The 23,404-nt window shown below is 46.2% G+C and overlaps 2 protein-coding genes across 4 annotated transcripts; one reads left to right on the top strand and one right to left on the bottom strand.

The window, feature by feature from the left end:
• Window positions 1–310: 310 nt before the first annotated feature.
• Window positions 311–3,975, top strand: LOC311351137 (zinc-binding protein A33). Its single transcript, XM_084471236.1, has 6 exons — window positions 311–421; window positions 783–878; window positions 1,048–1,281; window positions 2,424–2,455; window positions 2,706–2,821; window positions 2,931–3,975. Exons 1-6 carry the CDS (start codon window positions 374–376, stop codon window positions 3,497–3,499), a joined length of 1,095 nt encoding a protein of 364 aa, XP_084327362.1. The 5' UTR covers window positions 311–373; the 3' UTR covers window positions 3,500–3,975.
• Window positions 3,976–4,234: 259 nt separating this feature from the next.
• On the bottom strand, window positions 4,235–21,464 carry LOC311351864 (uncharacterized protein). Of its 3 annotated transcripts, none has more exons than XM_084472017.1 (11): window positions 21,022–21,464; window positions 18,022–18,090; window positions 17,826–17,846; window positions 17,432–17,707; window positions 15,529–15,649; window positions 14,407–14,582; window positions 13,817–13,959; window positions 13,459–13,606; window positions 10,605–10,786; window positions 9,542–9,634; window positions 4,235–9,120 (listed from the first exon to the last, which is right to left on the bottom strand). In XM_084472017.1, the coding sequence occupies exons 2-11, from the start codon at window positions 18,068–18,070 to the stop codon at window positions 8,443–8,445; spliced, it is 1,887 nt and encodes a 628-aa protein (XP_084328143.1). In that variant the 5' UTR covers window positions 18,071–18,090; window positions 21,022–21,464; the 3' UTR covers window positions 4,235–8,442. The 3 variants fall into 3 exon arrangements, with proteins under 3 accessions (XP_084328143.1, XP_084328141.1, XP_084328142.1); XM_084472015.1 differs by lacking the exon at window positions 21,022–21,464 and adding an exon at window positions 20,670–20,991; XM_084472016.1 differs by lacking the exon at window positions 21,022–21,464 and adding an exon at window positions 20,670–20,991 and having other exon boundaries at window positions 4,235–9,096.
• Between the last annotated feature and the right edge of the window lie 1,940 nt (window positions 21,465–23,404).

The raw sequence follows: 23,404 nt of genomic DNA, 5'->3' as shown, positions 1-23,404 counted from the left end.
TTAGGATGACCTTAGCTCACCCGTCTTGACATTTCTCCGCCCCTCTTGTGTTCAACCTCAGCTCTTTTATTGCTTTTCCTGTGTCAGTATTGTATGCGTAGTATGTTCACCCTATCCCCCGCCCCCACCTTTTACTGCCTTCCTCGCTATATAAGTGTGCTGTACTCTCTTTACCTCTCTTTCTCTTTCTCTCTCTCGGCTCCCTCCCTCTTTATTTGCGTTATCATTCTCATTTCAAATAGGCTCTGCTCTGTCCCTCCCACTTCATCCCTCCCTCCGCTTCATTTCTCTGCCTCAATTCCCCCGGCTCCCAGGTGTCCCATATGTAGCCTTCTTTTTCGGGATACCAGAAACTGGCAAGTACAGAAAACACATGACTGACAGAAACAACAACTGCAGAAATGGCCTCTCTGTTGCCAAGGTAAGATTCACAAACATTAGACAGGAGACGTGACATTTACTTTAGCAGACATATGACATATGTCAGGCAAATCATACGCTGAAGAGACCAGCCATACCTAGTTGACTCTTATAGTGAAATATAACATGGAGATCAACTAACCCTCACCTCTACCCTGACTTAACCTTCCTTTGGATACTTATTATATACTTAAATATTCTGTTAATGCAGTTTGTGATGTGTGTGTGTGTGTGTGTGTGTGTGTGTGTGTGTATGTGTGTGTGTGTGTGTGTGTGTGTGTACGAGCGTGCTTGTGTGTGTGTGTGTGTGTGTGTGTGTGTGTGTGTGTGTGTCTGTCTGTCTGTCTGTGTGTGTGTTGCAGGAGAAGCTCATCGATGCTATAAAAAGGATCCAACATGAGTTGGACGAGTGCAGAGAGGAAGAGTGTGAGATGTACATACAGTCCGTGGGAGTAGAGGTATTTCCCTCACACTGTTTTAAAATAAGCATTTGCTAAAACAGTGCAGGTATTTATTTTGTTGTGCCTCAATGTTTGATTCAGTCTAAGGGTAGTGAGTCATCTCTCTGCCCTCTATCTATTAATCCAATCACCCCCCCCACCAAAGAAAGTGTGTTTTTGTTTTCAGAACTGCTTCGATGTTTTGGAACGGGAGGTGCGGTCTGAGTTCCAGAACCTTCACCGCTTCCTGGATGAGGAGGAGAGCACGGACCTGGAGCGGCTCAGGAAGGCGAGGCAGAGGCAGGTGATGCAGCTGAAGGGGAGAGAGAGGAAGATCGCAGAGCAAGGGAAGGACCTGGAGAGAGCCGTCATGACACTGAACAGCAAGCTAGCCGAGGAGGACAGTCCCAAGCTGCTCAAAGTACGTTTTTCCTTTCTTGTCACTGATTCACAAGCATAAATTCAATTAATAAGGATGCCTCCATTGGTTTTTAAGAGCTTGAAGATTGTCCATCTTCAGATTGATAAGAAGACAGAGGTATCCAACTGATTGTTAGATTTGGAGCAATACATTCTAAAAATAATGTGTGTTATTTAAAGAATGGAATAGTTCCAAATAGTATCTTCTATTTTGTTCTATTTTGTTTTGTTCTATTCCTTTATAGAATACACTTGCTCCATGCATATTATTCTATTATTTACGTTATTCAAAGAATGTAATATTTCCAAATATGACATTCTATATTGAACAATTTATTAATGTAAATTATGTTTGGAATGTCTTTGCTCCAAATAGTTAGTTATATTCAATAATCCACATTATTTTTAAAGAACATAATAGTTCCAAATAGTACATTTGAAAGTGAACTATGCTATAATCAACATTCTTCATAGAACGTACTATCTCCCAATAGGGCATTCAAAAAAGTACTATTCTATTGTGTATGTTCTTCATACTATGTACTGCCTGGCCCTTAGAATGATCTAGTAAATTCTAGGAAGATAGTACATTCCTCATACACACTAGTGCATCTTATAATGACGCCCTTGCATAATGTAGTCATATAATCGACTAGCTAAAACCGCAAGGACCATCGGCAGGACACAAACACACGATGCATACTTCTCCAGGTCTGTTATCCAGTCCTCGAAGGTCAGGCACCAAATCGTCCAATCAGCTTCCGTTATATTCATGACACGTAAACATAATCTGGAGTCTAGTATTACCTCCTCCCCTGCCCCCCCCTGTATCCGAGGGGCAACAGAGTGCGGCCCTGGGCCCCTGTTTCTGCAGTCACCTTGTCAGCTCTTTCTCTGCACTACGTGGCACTCATTTGATCAATTACAGCCATTGATTGGCTGAAGAGTTGACTGTCTTGCTTTCTGCCGGTCTAAATCAATTTCTCATTAAAAGGTGAGAGACAGAAGGGCAGCACAACGAGGCCTTGCCTGTGATCACCCTGGACTCTTCACAATAAAACACTTTCCCTACGTTATTAAAAAATGGCTGTGTTTGTGCTTTTAAGTCAACATTATTTTTACTGTAATCTTTCTTCATGGCAGGAAATTAAAGACCTCATAAAAAGGCAAGTTTTGTGATAACAAAAAATAACTAATACAAGTAACTCAGTTGCATTTAAAATATGTTTCTCCTGTTCTCACCAGCCTGAGCCTGATCACGCATGCCCACCATAAGCCCTCTCTATCTCTCTGTCTGTCTCTCTCTCTCTCTCTCTCCTCCCCCTAATCTCCCTAATCCCTCTACTGACACACTCCTTAATGTGTTGTCATCTTATCCCTCAACTCTCCTCTCCTCCTCCTTCACTGGCCCCCCTGACTGAGCAGGTCCATGGTAAGCTTTGTCCCCCCACGAGAGGTAGAGATCGAGGTCCGAGCTGGTCAGTTTGTGGGCCCTATCCAATACAGGATATGGAAGCATATGAAAAGCTGCCTCTATCCAAGTAAGACGAAAACGACCCCCCAAACACACTTAATAATTATGATGATTCAACCATAGCAGAATAAATAACATCCTTCCCTTCCCGGCTGCCTTCTCTTCTCCTCCGCCAGACATCACGGCCGTCACCTTTGACCCCCACACCGCCCACCCCCTGCTGACCGTCTCGCCGTCCTGCACGTCCATGTGGTACGAGGAGAACAAGGACACGGCGGGGTGCCCGGCCAACCCGCGGCGCTTCCACTACTACTACTGCGTGTTCGGCCAGCAGGCCTTCAGCACGGGCCGCCACTACTGGGAGGTGGAGGTGGTCGGCAAGACCTCCTGGAGGCTGGGCGTCGCCCGCGAGGACGTCCCCCGCGGGCAGATGGCCCACGGCGGCACCCTGAGCGGCATTTGGACGCTGGCGCTGAAGGGCGGCGGCGCGGTGGTGGCGTGCACCGACCCCGAGCCCACGGGGATCGTGGTGTCCAGCCGGCTGGCGCGCATCGGCGTGTTCCTGGACTGCGAGCAGCGGGAGGTGTCCTTCTACAACGCCCACAGCATGGCGCCGCTCTACACCTTCTCCCTGGGGGCGGCGACGGCGGCGGCGGCGGCGCCGCTGGTGCCCTTCTTTAACCCGTGTGACGCGGACGACGGGAGGAACGCCGCGCCCCTCGCCATCTTCAGCCCCTCGCTGTGAGGAGGAGGAGGAGGAGGAAGAGGATCTTGAGGATGATGATGATGATGATGATGACAAGGAGGAGGAGGATCATTTTACTAACGATGATAGTGATGATGACGATGATGGTGGTGACATTGATCACAATGATGGTGACAGTGATGATGTTGATGATGATGATGATGACGATGGTGACGATGATGACGTTGCATATGACAGTGTTGATGATGAGGATGATGATAACGATGATAACATGAAAAGTTTTGGACATACTTAAAATGTACTTTTTCGAAGAAAAAAGGGTAGTTGACCCAAACCTTTTATCACACACAATTATTGAATCAAGATGCATCTACTAAGGATCTAGATAGGCAAAAAAGCTGCTCCATAGCTTCAAAGAGATCACAGTTGCTATAATGTCACTTATCTATTAATATCTCTGTTGCGGCCCCCTTGTGACATGGCCTGGTGTGACTAAGGCATGACTATGGAAGCTATGCAAGAGATGACAGCGGCTGGGGGGAGGGGGGTAGGCTGAGGGGAATGTCCTGCCTGGCGGGGGTGGGGGTCGCTGGCTGGGTGACATGGGGGTTGGGGTGTCACTCAAACAGTGCGCTTGCTGTGACTGTAGCACTCCTCACCTCCACTACGGCGGGGTGACAGGTGGTAATGAGCATGGATCCCAGCAATCCCCCACCAATGAGTCACACCACAACAATACACAGGGATGACATCACAGCCGATGTTGTAATTCTTTGCTTTTATTCTTTGTATCTTCTTTAGACATGAAATAAAGACAGAACGTATTTCCTTTTACAAAAAAAAACAAAAAACCCAAAACACATCTGTGTGTGACTGTGTGATGTGTGTGTGGCATTGTGCAAAGTCGAGGTGGTACAAGGAGAAACGTGTGTTGCCCCACACACACCCGGGCCGGGATAGCGGAGAGAAGTACACTCGACAGGAAAGGTTTCTAGTGGTGGGTAAACTGAGTTGGGTGGGCGTTGAACCACCGACCTTCTGAAACACATTAGCTCTAGCACATAAGACGTTGGGACGCCCTGTAATCTGGGCAAAGCAAATCCCTCTCACACATTTCAGATCGTTTGCGGTGCAGTTGTCAGTGAACAGGACACTTCCAACCCAAAGCCTAGACATGCAGTACTTGCAATTGTAAACTTGCTTCTTAAACAGTGTCACTAAATGTATTGAAGGATGATTGATTGATTGATTGAATGATTGATGACGCCTTATTCAATACTAAGAAAACACTCAAACTGTTACTTTAATTCTTTGTTGTTAGCATTGAGAAAGGCCTGGCAGGCTTAAATTTTTAGATTGTAATCATCGTCTTTAAAAGTCATCAACCCCTGTTCTGGGTATTTCCATCGTATTTACACAGCACATTTTATATTTTGTATGTATTAGTAGTAAATATTTGTATATTTTTTTTATTTATTAGATAGACAGCAAAACAGATCATTCAAGGTTCCAGATTGCATTTGCAACCCTGCCCAAATTGTGAATACCCCATCCTACATGTAGAAAAAAGTACAGTTTGAAGTGTAGACTATGAACACAATGCAGGCCAACTAGTCTATTTTTTAGGCACTAAAAACAAGACAACATCTCTCATTAGACCTCAGAGATCACGATATTACAAATCCTTTTTTGTCAATTTAAATGCCTTCATACACAATGTTGTTCACATCGCAGAACATAATAAGCAGACATATGTAAGCTATACTCACAATAGCAAGGAATGGATACATATATCACCTTTGTCTCATTTGTACACAGTCAATATTCAACAGAAATATAAAGCCAGTAAACAACACAGCAGTGACAAGAGACCCAGACACACATGCATACACACCCACACCCACACACACACACAAATTCAAATATTAAGAATGATGAAACTATTTCAAACAGCAATAACATGCTGCTTGGGATGACATCTTTGGGGCCATGCTAATGAATGCTTTCGCCTCAAAGTGACATTAATGGTCCATTTGCAATACAATATGTAGATACTGTGAGTTACACTGCGCGTGTCTTGAAGTTGGAATGGTGATAATACAACTGAATAGACCTCAATGGATCTAATGTAGTCCATGATACATTGTACAATATTTGGTTCATAAATAAGGTGTTCAGTTAGTTATTAGTGTTATATAGTGTATAGCTTTTTATAGATATTCTATTTTCGGTAGTTAAGACATTGTGAGAAATTTCTTTTTTTTCTTCTATATTATCTATTATAATACAATACAACCATTCTAAACTAAAACTCATGGCTGGGAGATTTACAACAGACTTGAACATGCAATATTTACAGCACTGATCTGGGCCAGCAGGGTGAGAGAGCATGTATTATGTGTGTGTTAGTGTGCGTGTGTGTCTGTGTGTGTGTGTGTGTGCGTGTGTGTTTGTTTTTAAGCGGATTGAAGCTGCTTTCAGTATTGCCAAGATTTTTCGGTTTATTTATTCATCCTGGAATTTGGACACATCCACTATTTATTTTGTAGAGTCACACCATGTAATGCCATTACTTTATCTTGCTTGTGTACTTGATTTGTATTGAACCTAAACCGTATCATTCATAGACCCTCATGCTTTTAATATGTAATGTCATGTTAATATGGTATCAAATTAGACTCATCTCATTTTATTTGGCTCTTGTCACGTTGCCTTATCAAATACATACGAAATCTCTGAACTGTCACCAAAACACTACACAGGTGTCCAGTAGGAATGAGGTTGGTCGACCGAGGTCAAGTCTCAAGTTTCCATATTGTTTGTGGAAAATTAACACTTATATTGTGCTTCTCTTGACAGATCCTTTTTTACCAAAAAAAATTACCAAAAGTTATTTAGTAATTTTATTGCACAATACCTGGTCTGTCATTGGTTTAGTTGGGGTAATTTTAACCATGAGGTAGAGATATCGTTTTTTTTTTTTTTAGTCATGCATCAAATGTATCTTCTCTCCTCCTTTACCTAACTAATAAGTCATATTGATTCCCTTTGCATCAACATCTGCAGCGCTATAGCTTTAAGACGGTCTGGATGGGGACGCAGCTGTATTTGGCAAAGGCAAAAGCAACAGTGAGGCAGACATGCTTGTGGCCATCAGAGGAGGAACAAATTAGAGACGTGGATCCATTTTTGATAAATGGGCCAAACACCACAAGCAGGCTACAAATGTCAAACTGAGTCTGGGAAAATCTGGTCCACATCGTTAAATAGGACTCAATATACATACTTTTGTCAATGGCTATGTACAGATATATATACTTTAGTTACAATGATGCTGCTGAAAGAAAAGGTTTATAGTGATGGATTTAGCCATGTAGTTCTATCTCTCGGTTATAGACAACCACATGTGGTAAATAACAAGGTATCACAAGATGGTATCATAAAGTGGCTGAAGTTTCAGCAGGCATCTGTGACCTCCTTCAATTCAAACAGTTGATCAAAAATCAAGGTGTTAATGGTCATTATTGAGTATTCAGTCTATAAAAAAATTTCAACAATAAAATATAGCAATTGAGTGGTCGCATCAAAATCTAAACTTTGCACCGATAAAACAATGTTTTTAGTATAGTGAGTATGGTTTTTGTTTTATTTTAAAGTAGCAACTTATTCCTATTTGTGATGAAGTTGAACACAAGTGTATTTGAGGGGAAGGATGTCTGTGTGCAGAATCTTTTACGTAGACAGTGGTGACTAAATGAAAATGCAAAAGGCCGTAAGTGCCTGTCTCTTCCCTGAACCTCTTCGGAACCTTCAAAACCATTTCTTACTCTTAAGGCCAATTTACACCAGAGCCGTTTTAGACGCGTTTTTTAGTCGGCCGTCAGACGTCCGACTTCAGCTAGAGATAGAATTCCATTCAAACTAGCAAAACTAGCACTGATTTACACCGGCAGCGTTCTATGCCTGTCTCACGGCCGACCGAAGCTTAACTTTACGCTTCACTGTTATCTGATGAATCTTGAAAATATAGCGAAATAAACGGCGGCGGTGTGAATTGATACGCCTACGTTACGCTCACGTCTCCCTCTCGCCTGCGGTGTAAATTCCCAGTTACAGTTCATTTGCAGCAATGGAAAGAGTGCAAACCAAATCCATGAAAACCATATGATCCAGATTTGTGGACGTGGATAAGACCATGGATGGGAGTGTTCCAGGACGACGTTGTCAGACCTTCCTTTCAAAAGGTGTTTTCTTTACTCCATGTTGAAGAAGTATTCTTGCAGAGTTAATGCATTGCCATTCCAAGTTGTGATGGGTATGGTTTGATCTGTGTATAATCGTGACTTCCCACAATTATCTTAGACGACAAAACTGCCAATGTTCGAAGATAGGTTCAAAAAGTTCATGCTTTTGACTGTTTCACTGTTGTATCCACATGCTTGATGAAAGAGCAGGTATCTTAATGGGCATTTGTGTTTCAATTGAGTTGCTTTCAACTTGTGTAGTGTAGAATTTTACAGATGAGTGTGTTTGTCAATCACTTACTTAAATTATTAGTTGTAAACCATGGTGTTTACCATAAATTGTTAGAAAATCCTAGACCTAAATTTGGGTTAACAATTTAGCTGTAAACTCTGCAAAAGATACCGTTTGCAGTTTGGCAGTTGTACTGTGAAGTAACCAAACTATAAAAGAGAGAGTACAATCTAAAAGATTAAGCCACAAGGAGTTGAACTACCTATAACATTATTTGATCATTGATCTGCTCGTGTGAACTGATGTTTGGATTAAAACGTCTCAAAGGTTATGTGTTAGATACAAACGAGTGATATATCCTTATTTAGCTACGATTATGTTCAGGCATTAGAAGTGGGATATCTAAGTCACTCCCCCCCCGAAAGTGTGGTTTCTCTTCTTTAGGATGTGGTGGGGGCCGTGTTGGCTCTCAGTGGGTCTTTCCTTGGATCAGTCCGGGTCTGGGATCAGGCGGTGGTCTCTTCAGCCTGGACTCCTGGGGCGTCGACCTTCAGCTCCATCTCTGGGGTTTTCGGCGGGGCCACCTTCGGAGCCGGCTCTGGACTGGCTTTGGATCCGGGTGCGGGTTCGGGCGTGCCGTTGACGGTGGGGACTGATTCGGGTGCGGCGCCGGGCTCCGGTGTGGGAGTGAGGGCGGGCTTGGCCTCCGGGGTGGGTGGAGCGGTGCGGGCGGAGGGAACCATCGGGGAGGAGGCCTTCGGGCTGGGGATGGGACTGGGCTCCGGGGTCTTGGCCCGCTCGCCTGGCTTGGAGCCGGGGCTCAGGCTGGCTCTGGGCTCGGGGCTTTGGGCCGGGCTAAGCTTGTCGTCTCCGAAGCTGGGGATGTTCAGCGCGTATTCGGGGGTGCTCTTGGTCTCGGGTGGTGGAGGCTGTACCTCCACGGCGGGCGGGGCACTGGGCGTGGTCATGGCGGTGGCGGCGGCAGTTGGGCTTGGCTTAGGGGCCATGGCAACGGAGACGCCTTCAGCCTCGGAATCAGGGATTTGTTCTCCGATGTCGGTGTCGGTGTCCAATGGGAGGGCGGTGGTGTTGAAGCCGACCCCGGAGTCACTGGTCTCCATGTTGTCCACGCCCACCTCCTTAGAGGATACCTCCAGACCCTGCAGCCGGGCATGAACAGCATGCTAGACAACACTCATAGGTTATAGAGAGGTGAACAGCATGCTGCACAACACTCATAGGTTATAGAGACGTGAACAGCATGCTGCACAACACTCATAGGTTATAGAGAGGTGAACAGCATGCTACACAACACTCATAGATTATAGAGAGGTGAACAGCATGCTACACAACACTCATAGATTATAGAGACGTGAACAGCATGCTACACAACACTCATGGGTTATAGAGACGTGAACAGCATGCTGCACAACACTCATAGGTTATAGAGAGGTGAACAGCATGCTGCACAACACTCATAGGTTATAGAGACGTGAACAGCATGCTGCACAACACTCATGGGTTATACAGTATGTATATATATGACATGCAATAAAGAGACTACAGAGTGAGTTGATGATCATGATAACATGTTAAGTCACTCACTTTAATGTCCACCTCGGTGCTCTGGGATTTCTCTGTGTTTTCCGCCTGGGAGTGTTTAGAGTCATCATTCAGCTGCTTCATGTTCTTCACCACCTGGACACACACACACACACACACACACACACACACACACACACACACACACACACACACACACACACACACACATAATACATGTAACAGTTATGTGCAGGGTAATTTCGGGTGGAAAGCTCTGGTGCAAAAACGACCAACCGCTACGAAAACAGGAGCACAAGGAGCACACATTAACACTTAAAAAACACAAAAATGTGGGTAGTACTAGTTACTGAGGAGCGAATGAGGAACGAATGATGAACGACTGGGTGGTTAAAGGGTCGGCCCTGAGTGCCTGTGATTCAGGCACTACTGAGGAGTTACTGGTTAACAGACTAGGTGATACTGTATTAATTCATCATTCTGTGAATTAGCAAACTGACAAATTGATTAAGACAGCAACTGGGATCATGGTCCCACGTTCACGCAACGCAAGGGGGTTACGGACCCGCTCCTTGCGTCCACCGCAAGGGCCTGACGTGCGCCTCCCAAAAATTGTAACCTTCCGTTGAGGCGTGGTCAAGCGTCTGCGTGGTCACTGCGTTGCGTGAACGTGGAACCATAATCATGCCCTTTACCTTGCGCCTCAACGCAAGGTTACAATTTGAACCATAGTCAGCCATCCGAGATGCCTCTTACACCAACCGCACAAGTTGCTCTTGTGACGTAATTTCCTGGCTTGTAGCACTTATAGCGTTCCCGTTTGTCTTTGTGAGTCATTGGCTAGTCGTTGTTATTGTTGGCTACATTAGCCTCTTGAGCAAACCAGCTCGAAAAAAATAACCAGCGTTTAGGGTGTTCAGTGCCTAACCACTTAGTCTGTTTAGCAGTAACCTCAGTAGTGCCTGAATGACAGTCACTCAGGGCCTACCCTTTAACCACCCAGTCATTCATCATTCGTTCCTCATTCGCTCCTCAGTAACCGCCCACATTTTTGCGTGACGTATCGTAAAGTGTTACCGAGCACTCTCCCCCCCCCCCCCCCCACCTGTCTGAAGGCGTCCCCCTCGTCCTCCTTGCCGGCATTCTCGGCGATCTTCTCCAGCTCGGCGGACCTTCTGGCCCTCTTCTTCACCTTCCACAGGCAGGACAGCAGGCACACCAGCAGCAGGAAGGCCAGCAGGCCGCACAGGGCGATCACCGCCACCAACACCATGGGGAGCCTGTAGGCTGGGAGTGGACACCAGGGAATGAATATAGGAGCTAGGGAAATAAATAAGGAACCAAGTAGCCCGGACCCTTGAAGCCAACAACCTGACACTAGTCGCTCCTGCCCATCCGATCTATTGACTTCATATTTTACTTTTTAATCAAATGTTAAATGATGTATCATATATTGAATGCAACAAAGTCATCCTTGTGGCATTACTCAACCACTATTCAATCAAATCAAATCAAATCTATTGTCATTTTGTTGACAACAAGTAACAAGTAACAACAGAACGAGAGGGCGTTTCTCAGGGATCGTGATCAAGTAAAAAAACATACATTCCTACACATTCATTACAGTCATACATTAACACATTAACCCTAATGATGAATAAAATAGATGTAGCTGGAAAGCTGATAGCTGAAAGACCATAACATAATAATACCCGTAAATGCATTTGATAAATAAACACATTTAAAATACTTATTTAAAGTGATGTGTGCCAGTCCAGTGAGTTCAGTGAGGAGATCTGGTGTCTGATGCTGGTGTATTAAGTATCCTGACAGCTTGAGGCAGGAAGCTGTTTAGCAGCCTGGTGGTGGAGCATCTTATGCTGCGATAGCGCTTCTTGAAGGGTAGGAGCTGAAAGAAGCTGTTCAAAGGGTGAGAGGGGTCTCCCACTATTTTCCGGGCCCTATTCCTGCAGCGGCTCAGGAATATGTCCTGGACAGAGGGAAGTGAGGCTCCAATGACCTTTTCCGCTGATCTCACCACTCTCTGCAGGGCCTTTTTGTCCGCCACACTGCAGCTGGAGAACCAGGTAGAGATGGCGTACGTCAGCACACTCTCCACTGCCCCCCTGTAGAATGTGGTGAGAATGCTGGGAGGTAGTGAGGCCTGATGGAGTTTCCTCAGGAAGTACAGTCTCTGTTGGGCTCGCTTCACTAGCGGTAACGGTGGTGTTTTTGGACCAGGAAACGTTGTCAGAGACCTGTACTCCCAGGAACTTGATGTTCTCCACCTTTTCCACTTCACGATTGCTGATGCAGAGGGGTGTGTGCTTTGTTTGTGATCTACGGAAGTCCACGATCACTTCCTTGGTCTTTTCCACATTGAGCACCAGGTTGTTGTCTCTGCACCAGCTCTCAAACAGGTTGACCTCCTCTCTGTAGCTGGATTCCTCATTTTTGTGAATAAGACCCACGACTGCGAACTTAACGAACATGTTGTTCTTGTGCCTTGGCACACAGTCATGGGTCAGCAGCGTGTACAGCAGTGGACTGAGCACACATCCCTTGGGGGATCCTGTACTCAGTGTGATGGATTTGGAGATGTTTTTCCCAACACGAACTGACTGTGGTCGCTCCAACAGGAAATCCAGTATCCAGTGACAGAGGGTGGGGTTTAAGCCCGGGAGGAGAAGTTTCTCCATCAGTCTCTGCGGCATGATGGTGTTAAATGCAGAGCTGAAGTCAACATACAGAAGTCTAGCATAGGTGTCTCTCTGTTCTAGATGGGTGAGTACTGTATGCAGGGTGGTGGATATTGCATCCTCTGTGGAGCGGTTTGAGCGGTAGGCATACTGATGTGAATCCAGTGATGCAGGTAGGCTGGATATGATGTGTGGTTTGATTAACCGTTCAAAACATTTCATCACTATTGGGGTCAATTCGACAGGACGGTAGTCATTCAGACAGGACACAACAGACTTTTTTGCAACTGGGACGATGATGGATGTTTTGAAGCATCTGGGTACTGTGGCTTGACAGAGAGAGATGTTGAAGATGTCTGTTAGGACATCTGTCAGCTCATCAGCACAGGCTTGGAGCGCCCTCCCCGGGACATTGTCCGGGCCGGCTGCTTTCCAAGGGTTGGTCTTGGCCAGGGTTCTCCTGGTGTCAGCTGGGCTGATGACCACAGGTGGCTGACCAGATGGAGGGGAGAGTCCAGTCCCCCCTCTCGTTGGCCCCCCTGGTGCCTCAAACCGGGCAAAAAAGTCATTGAGTCTATCTGGGAGAGAAACATCACTGTCCTCAATCCTCTGCCTGGTCTTGTACTGAGTGATTTGTTGAATCCCCTGCCACATTTTCCTGGTGTTTTGTAGTTTGTGCTACAGAGGTTCTCCTGGATTATCCCTGCATGGCGTCTTTTCGCTGCTCTGATCCCTCTGGAGAGAGCTGATCTGGCTGAGCAGAGAGCGGCCTTGTCTCCTCCACTGTATGCAGCATCCCGAGCCTTTAACAGCTGACATACCTCAGCAGTCATCCAGGGTTTCCGGTTATTACGTACTGTAAAGGTCTTCATCTCAGTAACATCCTCTGTGCACTTGGCAACGTAGCACATCACTGTTTCAGCGTATTCATCAATGTTGATGTTAATGAGATGCTCACCCTGAGATGCTGCTGTTTTAAAAATAAAAATAATCGAAGGGCAAACTCTACCGACGCACCACTCTCTCCGTAAGTTATCCCCACATCAAAGAGGCGACCTCCCTACCATGTTCATTCATGCATTACGTCTTCATCACTGACGTGTTTCATCACTGATGTGTGCACACATGTTTGCATAGCTTCCATGGATATAATACAGACAGTTCTCACTATGTCTTACTTAACTACTGAACTACTTCATCTTCTTATCTCTCCCCCCCGCCCCCCCCCCCCTCCCCCCCCTCCCCCCCTCCCCCACTTACGCTCCAGCTCCAGGTGGAAGACCGCGACGGGGAAGCCCAGGACGTCTACCACCTCGTACCGCCCGGCGTCAGAGGCCCGCAGGTTGTCCAGCACCGCCGTGGCGCCCTCCATCTTCAGACGGCCCTCCATGCCCAGCTCACTCAGGCTCTACAACACACACACACACACACACACACACACACACACACACACACACACACACACACACACACACACACACACACACACACACACACACACACACACACACACACACACACACACACACAGGGGCGTTACAGGCCAGAGAGACAAATGCACGCAAGTGGGAATTGAAGCAGGCAGGATAAAAGAGCCAGAAGGAAAGGCCGTGTGTACCGGGGTGAGCTCTCCCTTGTCCATGAGCAGCACTGGTTTGGAGTCGTTGTTGGGGCTGTAGTAGAGGCTGACCAGGGAGCTGTCCAGGTGGAGGTTCATCTTCATCACGCCGTCGTTGGGCAGCTCTTTGTAGTCAAAGTGCTCTGAGTGAAGACACCAAGAAGAGGGCGGGCACGTCAGCATGGAAGCAGGACGTGGGCGCCGAAAGCGAGAGGGAACGACGTCCAGCAGAGGACTGCAGGCTCGCTGCAAGGCGGATTGCCATGGAGCTTAGCGCAGCGGGGGTAGGTGGAGACAGAAACTCTGAATGAATTCTTGAATTCATTGTTTCAATCTTTTGGGCCGCTATACGTTTTTTCTATATTCACGACTAAAACGCAAATCGCACGGCGTGAGCGATAGAAGGGCCCGGATGAAAACGCGTAAAGACAACCGTGTACTCATTTACAACACGGGGTCCTTTGTGGGGTACGAAGGACCATGTCAGCCAAGTCCCACGGGAAACAGGAGCTACACATGGGTGGAGGGGTGGGCTGGGGGGGGGGGGGGGGGGCGGGCGGTGGGTGGAGCGCGGTCAGCCCGGTCCTCACCTTGCACGTTGAGGCAGACCTTCCTCTTGATGGAGCCGTCGGCGTCCCTGACGGTGTAGCTGCCCTCGTCCGCCCCAGTGGTGGCGCTCAGGGACACGTGGCGGTCGTTGACACTGATGCGGCCCTGGTAGCCGTCGCGGGACAGCCCCGTGCTGGTCAACAGCACCACGCCAGGCCTGCGGCCACAAGGAGAGGGACGCTCGGGGGTCAGGGAGGGGTCGTGGGTTTGATCCCCTAATGTCCACCTGTAGGCCTCCTTGAGTAACGGGGGTCTAACCCCTTCCTGCTCACGAACGACGCGTATCTACAACGTTTAGGACCGCGAGGCGCTTTGGATGAAAGCATCTCCTTAATGACTTGATAGGAGTAATAAATAGTAATATCAGTAGGAGCCGAGGTAATCCGAGACAGTGGCGTAAGAAAAGCAAAGCGGAGGGGAGAACCTTGTTATCTTAGCATGCCAATGATGGACTACAATTCAACCGTTGAATCGAGTCTGTGGGATTAGATTTGGGAATACATGGTGGTGATATTCACACCCTGCTCTGAGCTCTTAGCTTTCTCCTTCCATCTCATCTGCATGGGTGATACCATACTGAACAACACGGAGGGGGGGGTTCAGATTGAATCATAGTGGCTAGGGTGTTCCGAGTCCCAGCCAAAAGGTTCTGGGTTCCATCCCCCCGCCTCACAACCGTCTGTTATTTGGTTTTCAGAATATCTGTTTCCAGTTGACTGTGCCTGCCTGTGTATGAGCAAATCTGGATTTTAGATTGCTCCCGGCTCATTTCTGACACAATCAGGACATCTGTTGGTTCAGGGACTCCATCTTACCTGTCAATCACAGGTGTGTGAAATTAAACACTTCCCAATGGCGGAGAAACGTAACGAGGGGGGTGGAGCACTGAGTTCAAATCTGTCTAATTTCCACTCTTTTCTGCTCTGTCTCTCGCTCTCTCGCTCTCTCCCCCTCTCTCTCTCTCTCTCTCTCTCTTTCTCAAATCCTACCTACTGCACCTTTGATGACAAACCTCTGAGTTCAGTGTCAGTGGCTTTGGATAAAGGTGCCTCCTAGATGCCTGTGTAGTAACATGGTGAGTGAGTTAGGTTAGTGGCGTGTACTTGTCGGTATGGTTGGCCTCCGTGGCCAGGGGTCTGTACTCCAGGGTGATGGGGGCTATCACGCCCAGCAGATGGATGTTGTAGGTGTCCCCGTATCGCACACTCTCCTCGTTGGAGCAGTCTAGGAAGGGGGGGGAAGGAGAAAGTGATATGTGAGTGAGAGAGAGAGAGAGAGAGAGTCGGGGAGTGTGTGCGGTGCAGCACGACACTTTTTCGTAGTTTTCGATTGTACACTTTTTATTGTCCTCGGGCCGACATTAAAAAAGGTGTTTGGAAAATAGAAAAATAGATTGTGTCACGAAAAAAAACGTAGTGCTAAAAGTACAGAGAGGAAAGAGCTGAATAATGCAGAGAAAAGATGAGCGAGCGAGCGAGCGAGCGAGCGAGAGAGAGAGAGAGAGAGAAAGAGAGGTTTATAACCCAGTGATTACTCTGGATAGGGAGAGCAAAGAACAAAATCCTGGGTAGAGAAGGAAAAGGGGCGGGGGCTCAGTGTGGCCTGACAGATGTGGAGCACGGATGGAGGGAGAACGTTTTGAACATGGGGGAAGTGCTGGTGTGCAATTATCCCAGTGGTTACAATAGCAGGGGTAACATACGATCCACGCAGAGGCACGGGGAGAGAGGACAGGAGAAAAACACAGGAAGAGAGAGAGAAAGAAGAGGAACAACAGACTGGTGCTTAAGGAGCTGCGTAATTATTGGCTGGCATCTGCGGCATGCTTTTACACACACACGTGCGCACACACACACACACACACACACACATACACACACACACACACACACACTCCTTCACACTTGAGCAGCGCCATATGGCACAGCTACTACATACTGCTTCCGCACAGTGGTCTTTACCAGCACTGTGTTTAAACCGTCCCTCCTCAGCATCTTATTAAGAGTGTGTGTGTGTGTGTGTGTGTGTGTGTGTGTGTGTGTGTGTGTGTGTGTGTGTGTGTGTGTGTGTGTGTGTGTGTGTGTGTGAAATGGAGGAAATTGACAGGTACTGAGGAAAATAAATAGTGTGGGGGAGAGAGTGCGTCTATGTGTGTGTGTGTGTGTGTGTGTGTGTGTGTGTGTGTGTGTGTGTGTGGATGGGCCGCAAGGTCGGGCAGCTGGATGTGGAAGTCCTCCCCGTGTACCTTAGTGTCGGACTCCTGTTGGACTGCTGGAGAGGGCAGGCGGTGTGAGTACTACTTTGGACACTAAGTGCTTGCATGAGCAATGAGTCAACATTGTTGTACAAACTCCAGTGTGTGCGTGTTTGTATGTGTGTGTCTCTGCGTACGTGTGTGTGTGTGTGTGTGTGTGTGTGTGTGTGTGTGTGTGTGTGTGTGTGTGTGTGTGTGTGTGTGTGTGTGTGTGTGTGTGTGTGTGTGTGTGTGTGTGTGTGTGTGTGTCTCTGCGCGTGTAAGTGTGTGTCTCTGCGTGCGTGTGTGTATGTGTGTGTCTTTGTGCCTGTGTGTGTGTTTGTGTATGTGTGTGTCTCTGCTCACGTCTGTGTGTAATTTGCCAGTAATGTCAAAACACATATGACATGTCTTTAAATGTACTGATGGCAGTAGTAGTGAAATAAGCAGTGTACTTGTAGCCGTAAACTGTATACTTCTAGCGCATCACAATTCAATGAGGTGTGCAAACCTACAGTGAAAATCCTCAATCCGATTCAAAAATCCACATTCAAACAATCTGCACTGTACACAATCAGGGAAATCTTCAGCCACCAGACGACTCGTGAGCAGAGAATGAGGGAAACAGAATCTCCTCTGCTACAACGGATATTAAGAAATGGTAATCAAAAGCCTCCAAAATAAAAGCCCCCCCTCTAATCCATGCGCCATCAATGCATGACACGCCGTCCTCCAGTTCCCCTTTAAGCGGCTTAACGAAGTGCATCACACACCTCGGACGATGAGCCGGATCCGCCGGATGTCCTCGGGCGTGGCGGCGTTCTTCAGCGTGTACACGCCCTCGTCCCCCTCGTTCACGTTGTCCAGCACCAGGTGGCTGAAGTGCAGGTTGAGTTTGGCCCGCTTCCCGACCACCTCGCCGTCCTGCATCAGGACGACGTCGGCCTGCCGGGGCGCCGAGAAGGAGCGGAAGGTGATGTCCGCCCCCACGGAGGGCAGCTGGATGTGGAAGTCCTCCCCGTGGAACTTAGTCTCAGACTCTTCAGTGACTGTGGGGAGAGGGCGGGGGGGGGGGGGGGGTGGGACCGCATTGACGGGATTAGTTATGTTGGTCAGTGGTCACCACCTCTGTGTGAGCGGACATGGGATTGAAAGGAGAGGGCTTACCTTTGATAGGGGCTGAAAGAGCTGTGAAATAGAATGGGACAGAATTAATCATTTACACGTATTTGTTATCGTGTCATGTCATCGGTGTTCTTTACAGAAGCAGTACATCTTTACCATGAAACGGGACATAGAACCCACACTCGTAAAATAAACATGAAAATGTGAAAAATATGAAAATGGACGTTGCGTTACATACCCATGCCGAGCAGAAAGCCGAACACGATCACACTGATGTTCCTCATCATGACTGAGCGGAGTCCTGGGTCTGCACAGAGAATGAGCACATATCAAAACAGCCCAAGACAAGTGACAGCTGAACCCTATAGCCTATTGACAACAGCATCATGCTTGAAGCATCGGCGGCTGTGTTTCGGCTCCCATTATGTCGGCTCAGCAGTCGCTGTGCAAAACAATGACAAAAACGTCCCTGCTATGCAGTGTTGAGTAGTCAGTCAGCAATTTCAGTAGGCTCAGAATCAGAAATGTATTGACCCAAAGCATTTATTGGCTCGTTTGCAGAAAAGTTACCAAAACGACTCATGGGAACAAACACAAAGTTAATCTCTTGAGGCAGACCTTTTCCCCCCTGCTTGAATACAAATTGTGATATTAATAAAAAAAATTGTAAATCTGCTGACCAACAGCTTTACGACAGACCACCTTTATGGGTTGTTGAGGTTATGAGCAAATTGTGTGTGCAATCATGTGCACCGTTAAAACAGGGGCTTTGACGCTGGCCAGGCATTTAATGGGCTGCACATTTATGCGAAAGATAACCTGACCTTTAAGCTTGTCATCATTCGAAAAAGAGCTTACCGCCCATAGATTGCAAAAGGTTAATACCACTCCTGTCTGCCTGGGAGAGGTGATGTCTACCGCCGCATTGGTCAATAGAAACCACACAAATCTGAAATATGTAATTCATGTATCTGATCATTTATAATCCTATTTCAAACTATTATGGTTTGCTATTGGCCATGCCAATTTGAAATTCAATAATCGTGGAGGAGGCATGGGCAAGGGAAGATCAATGGAAAGAGAAAGAGTAAGAGAAGATAAAGAATAGAGTGAGGTTGTGAGTGAGAGCTTGTCATTCGTCAACCGCTTTTCATTCATAAATATAAAGCAGACGTAGGTTAACATGGAGGGATGTTTTGCAGGATAACACTGTTTTCTCTGTGTAGCATATCCCCCCGGAAGATGGTCTGACACTTGCAGTGTATAATTGTACCGGCCTGACATGCCCGCCAGGCCCCCCAAATATGAATGCATATAATAAAAATAAAAATAAAAATACAGCTAATACAGCTTATCTTGACGCGATGCGAGCGCCATTACAAACAGAGTCCCTTTAAATGACTGCAGAGCGAGAGTGCGCAAAGGATAAACTAGCTCTAACGCGTCATACTATGGGATGCAGGTTAGACAACGTTACATGGCCCCTAAAAAGAGATGGACAACCAAATATCTTAACATTTTTCTTAAAATCTACTGAGCCAAATTAAATGACAGCTGTGGGGGAAGAGAGAGAGGCAGCTGGGGAGGGGAGCTCGAGTGAAGTCAAGCCTCGTGGGCGCGGGTCCAAGCTGTACGAGTAAATAAAAGCCGTTTCACAACCAACACTCGCTTTCAATCGCTTTCAATCGCTAAAGGACTTGACAGCGCGAGTCTTGATTCAGTGTTCTTGAGTCAGTACAATTCCCTCTAGTGGACAGAACGCTCTATAGTGGCATTGGCAATGCATAAGCCCGTGTATCGGTAGATAATAAAAAAACATATATATAATATACTTTGAATATTAAAAATAATATAAAATCGCCTCGTCCGCTTAGGGTTTTTAGGTGCGTATCACCAGGCCTGAAATAAATCCTAGAGGAAACAATGTCATAAACTGATGCTTTTAGATTCATGTGAAATCCCAAAGGTAAGAGCCGGTTACAAACACAAAATAACAAGATATATAAGCTACCTTAATTACCATACCATTTCAGATCAATACCATATTAACACTCGCTCACATAAACAAAAACAAACTCAAAACAAACTCTAAGGAAAAGTTATAGTTCAACACTACTTTAAGACACAAACCACATATTACCATTACAGTATTACACCAAATACATTGTGCCTCTTCGGGGGGTGCTAATAGATTAAATACTTAACTGAAAGTCCTTTAGGTTTACAGTTTTTCTTTCTACGAGTGCAAAAAGTAAATCCATGCAATTCACTTTCAAAATCAAACCCTATAAAATACCTATAATCAAAACAGGAAAGTAGCCTAATACATAATAAAACCCCACAAAACGGACTGTTAAACACGGCTATCTTTTCTCTAGGGAAAGAAAAAAGCCACCATACCATAAAAAGGTGTGACCTTACCATAATGACCACATCGTTTATATTTATGTTTTACAAAAATATAAAAGCCTGAAAACGCCTAAGCTGTAAGTTATTAGTTCAGGATAAACGAGTTGCAGATGAACTCAGTCGTGTATCTGAAGAATTTCTGGTTGTAATTCAGCAGAAACGGTGAACACCTCAGATGTAGTCGCGATTGAAAGAAAAGATGCAAAAGTCAATCACTAAGAAAGATGGAAACTAATTTGTCTCGCGTGTGACATAAAATAAACGATTTATATAGTCGGAAAGCAAACGCACTTAACCTCGCAAGTGTAGCAAAAGACGCTGAACATGAGTTTAAAAAAATGCTGAAGATTAGGCCTACAGTGCGAACAAGACATGCAACAACTCCTCATACTACCAACGAAACTCGAAAATCATGTAAGTGAGGATTGCAACCGCCATTCTAATGAAATCAACAATCCCCAAGATCACATTTATTACCAACGGATGAATGTCGCGCAGTAGATGTTGATGAAAGTCCTCCTTCAGCAAAGGAAATCAACAAGATTGTGAAGAGCTTGAAGAATGGCAAATGTTTGGGGTCTGAAGGACTGGGAAATAGCATCAAGCTGCATCACAGATGTCTTTTCTGCGTCACAGACAGTCCCTAGCTGCCAAAGTAGAGTTTTTCAACGTACATTTTTCTTGTTAAATTTCAATAAAATAATGTCAGATAACATTTTTTTTGATTGATCATGATTGGGTTATCTTTTCCACCGCCAGTACCAACTCGACTCGACTCGCCTCGCCTCGACTCAACTCGGTTTGGTTGCGTTTCCATCTAAAAAAGTACCTCTTCAATGTGGGCGGGTCGTAGAAAAGAACCTCTCCACCATGGGCGGGTCGTCATTAGGTTTTAATCACGGGAGACGCGATTCCCGGGAAATCTGAATCTGATCAAGACTATTTCCTGATTCCCGGGAAAGGTTATGATGGGAAATAAAATAAAATAAAAAGCGGAATGACTGCGCGTCTATTGTTGTCATACGGTAACGTTGATAGAGGCGAAACTCGAGCCCTAGGAAAGGAACGACACTGAAACGAAACAGCGAAACGCCGGTCCGTGGACTCCAGCCACGTCGGACACACACAACCACGCCCGACACACATAACGACGCGCAGCCTAACTCTAGCCCCGGGAAAGGAGCGACACACACGGCGAAACGCTGATCAGTGTCCCCCTCGGGAGCGGGTTCGTGGACTCCAACCACGCCGGACACAACTTAACTTGAGTGAATATTCCCATTTACAGCCGCTGGCCAATCAGTTACCAGCAGCCTGTTTACGTCACACAAAAGTACCTACTCCGCTGGCATGGAACCTCGACGGAGGTAGTACTAAAAAAAAGTACCCGGTACTAGGTACCAGGTACTTTTTTTGCCAATGGAAACGCAAATAAGGCGTGGCGAGTCGAGTCGAGTCGAGTCGAGTCGAGTAGGTACTGGCGGTGGAAAAGCGGCTATACACTCTGTGTTTTTTGTTAATACTGATGTCCACAATGACCACTGCTCAGTGGCCATCGTTTCTCTCCATAACCTGTTCAAGCTAGCCGAAAACAAACAGGTAAATATCCTCCTCTAACAATGGCACCAAAAACCAGCTGCCAAACATATTGAAAAATACAAAACAAGACATTATCTTTTTAATAATGTATTGGCGTAATGAATAATATTCATTACTGCCAGCACACTTGTGGTGCTGTTCTGTGCAAACTAAAGTGCTCAGAGAGAGATTAGCTGCATGCCTGTAAAGAAAGAGAGAGAGAGAGATAGAGAGAGAGAGAGAGATACAGAGAGATGGAGAGATAGATGGGGAGAGAGAAATAGAGAGAGATAGAAACAGTGAGCAAGAGAGAGAGAGATACAGAGAGATAGATGGGGAGATAGAGAAAGAGAGAGAAATAGATACAGAGAGTGAGATAGATGGGGAGAGAGAGAAAGAGAGAGATAGAGTGAGCAAGAGAGATAGATACAGAGAGATGGAGAGAGATAGATGGGGAAGAGAGAAATAGAGAGAAAGAGAGAGCGAGAGAGAGATAGAGAGAAAGAGTGAGCAAGAGAGAGAGCTGGAGAGAAAGAGAGAGAGAGAGGTGGAGAGAAAGAGAGGGCTACATAGATAGAGGGTGGTGGTGTCTCCTTAATAGCTGAGGAAGAGGATGATGGGTCATCGGGTTTGTGTGGAACAGCTACGGCTGACGTCAGCGTCTGCAGCGTGTGTGTGCCGGCGCGGCTGTGTGTTTTTCTTTTTATCAGCTGTGTCTGTGTATCAGTCTGTGATGTGTGTGATGAGACACTGTTTATTTTAGTAGCCGCCGTTTGTGATTTCCATACCCAATGTTTATTCATCGTTGAGGGGCTGTTTAATCATTATTTAACCTGACTTATACAGCTCCACATCTCTTTCAATTGTAAAATGCTAAGATAGATGACTTGCCCTGTCTTCAAAGACGCCTATTCAGCTCAGGGAAATCTGAATGGTAATGATGTTGGATGTCTGCTGACCCAGCCTGGCAGAAAGCGCGATTACAAAGGCAAAAGTGAATCTTGCTTTCTTTCCTACTCTCTTCCCTTCTTTCTATCATTATTTTCTTCAGACTTTATCTCATCCAAAAAAAAAACCTCCTCCCTGCAGAGATTTTATCTGCAGTAAAATCGTGCTGTCTGGCAAGATTTAATTTATCTTTAAGGGCCTGTGCTGGGTATTATTGGATTGAGGCTGAAAAGACGTCGGTGGAATCTCTGCTGTAGTGATGGAGTGGGACAGAAAGCAAGATTCACTTTCGCCTTTGTAATCGTGCTTTCTGCCAGGCTGGGTCAGCAGACATCCAACATCATTACCATTCAGACTTCCCTAAGAGGGTGTTGATTCAGCTCAAGTCTGACGGTAGTAGGACAAATCTATCTATCCCTGTTGCACTCCCTGACCTTTCTTGTCTCTGAATCATATTGGGTTTTGAGCTCACTCATGTCATTTGGCTTTGAGTATCACACACGGGTGTCACAATCTAAAACAGAACCGGATTGATGGATCACCTGAGAAATGATTGCGTAGTATTTCAGAGAAGATTTCAAGCAGTTACCCACCTACAGCCTGATGGCGTGAAGTGCTGCATTGCTGCAATGAAAAAGTAGTTGGTTCCTTTGCCTGAGGTCCATTTTGCTGTGGTTAACATTTTA

This window comes from Micromesistius poutassou (genome assembly GCF_964030765.1).
Source record: "Micromesistius poutassou genome assembly, chromosome: 8".
Classification (NCBI taxonomy): domain Eukaryota; kingdom Metazoa; phylum Chordata; class Actinopteri; order Gadiformes; family Gadidae; genus Micromesistius; species Micromesistius poutassou.
This window is presented reverse-complemented; position numbering and strand designations above follow the sequence as displayed.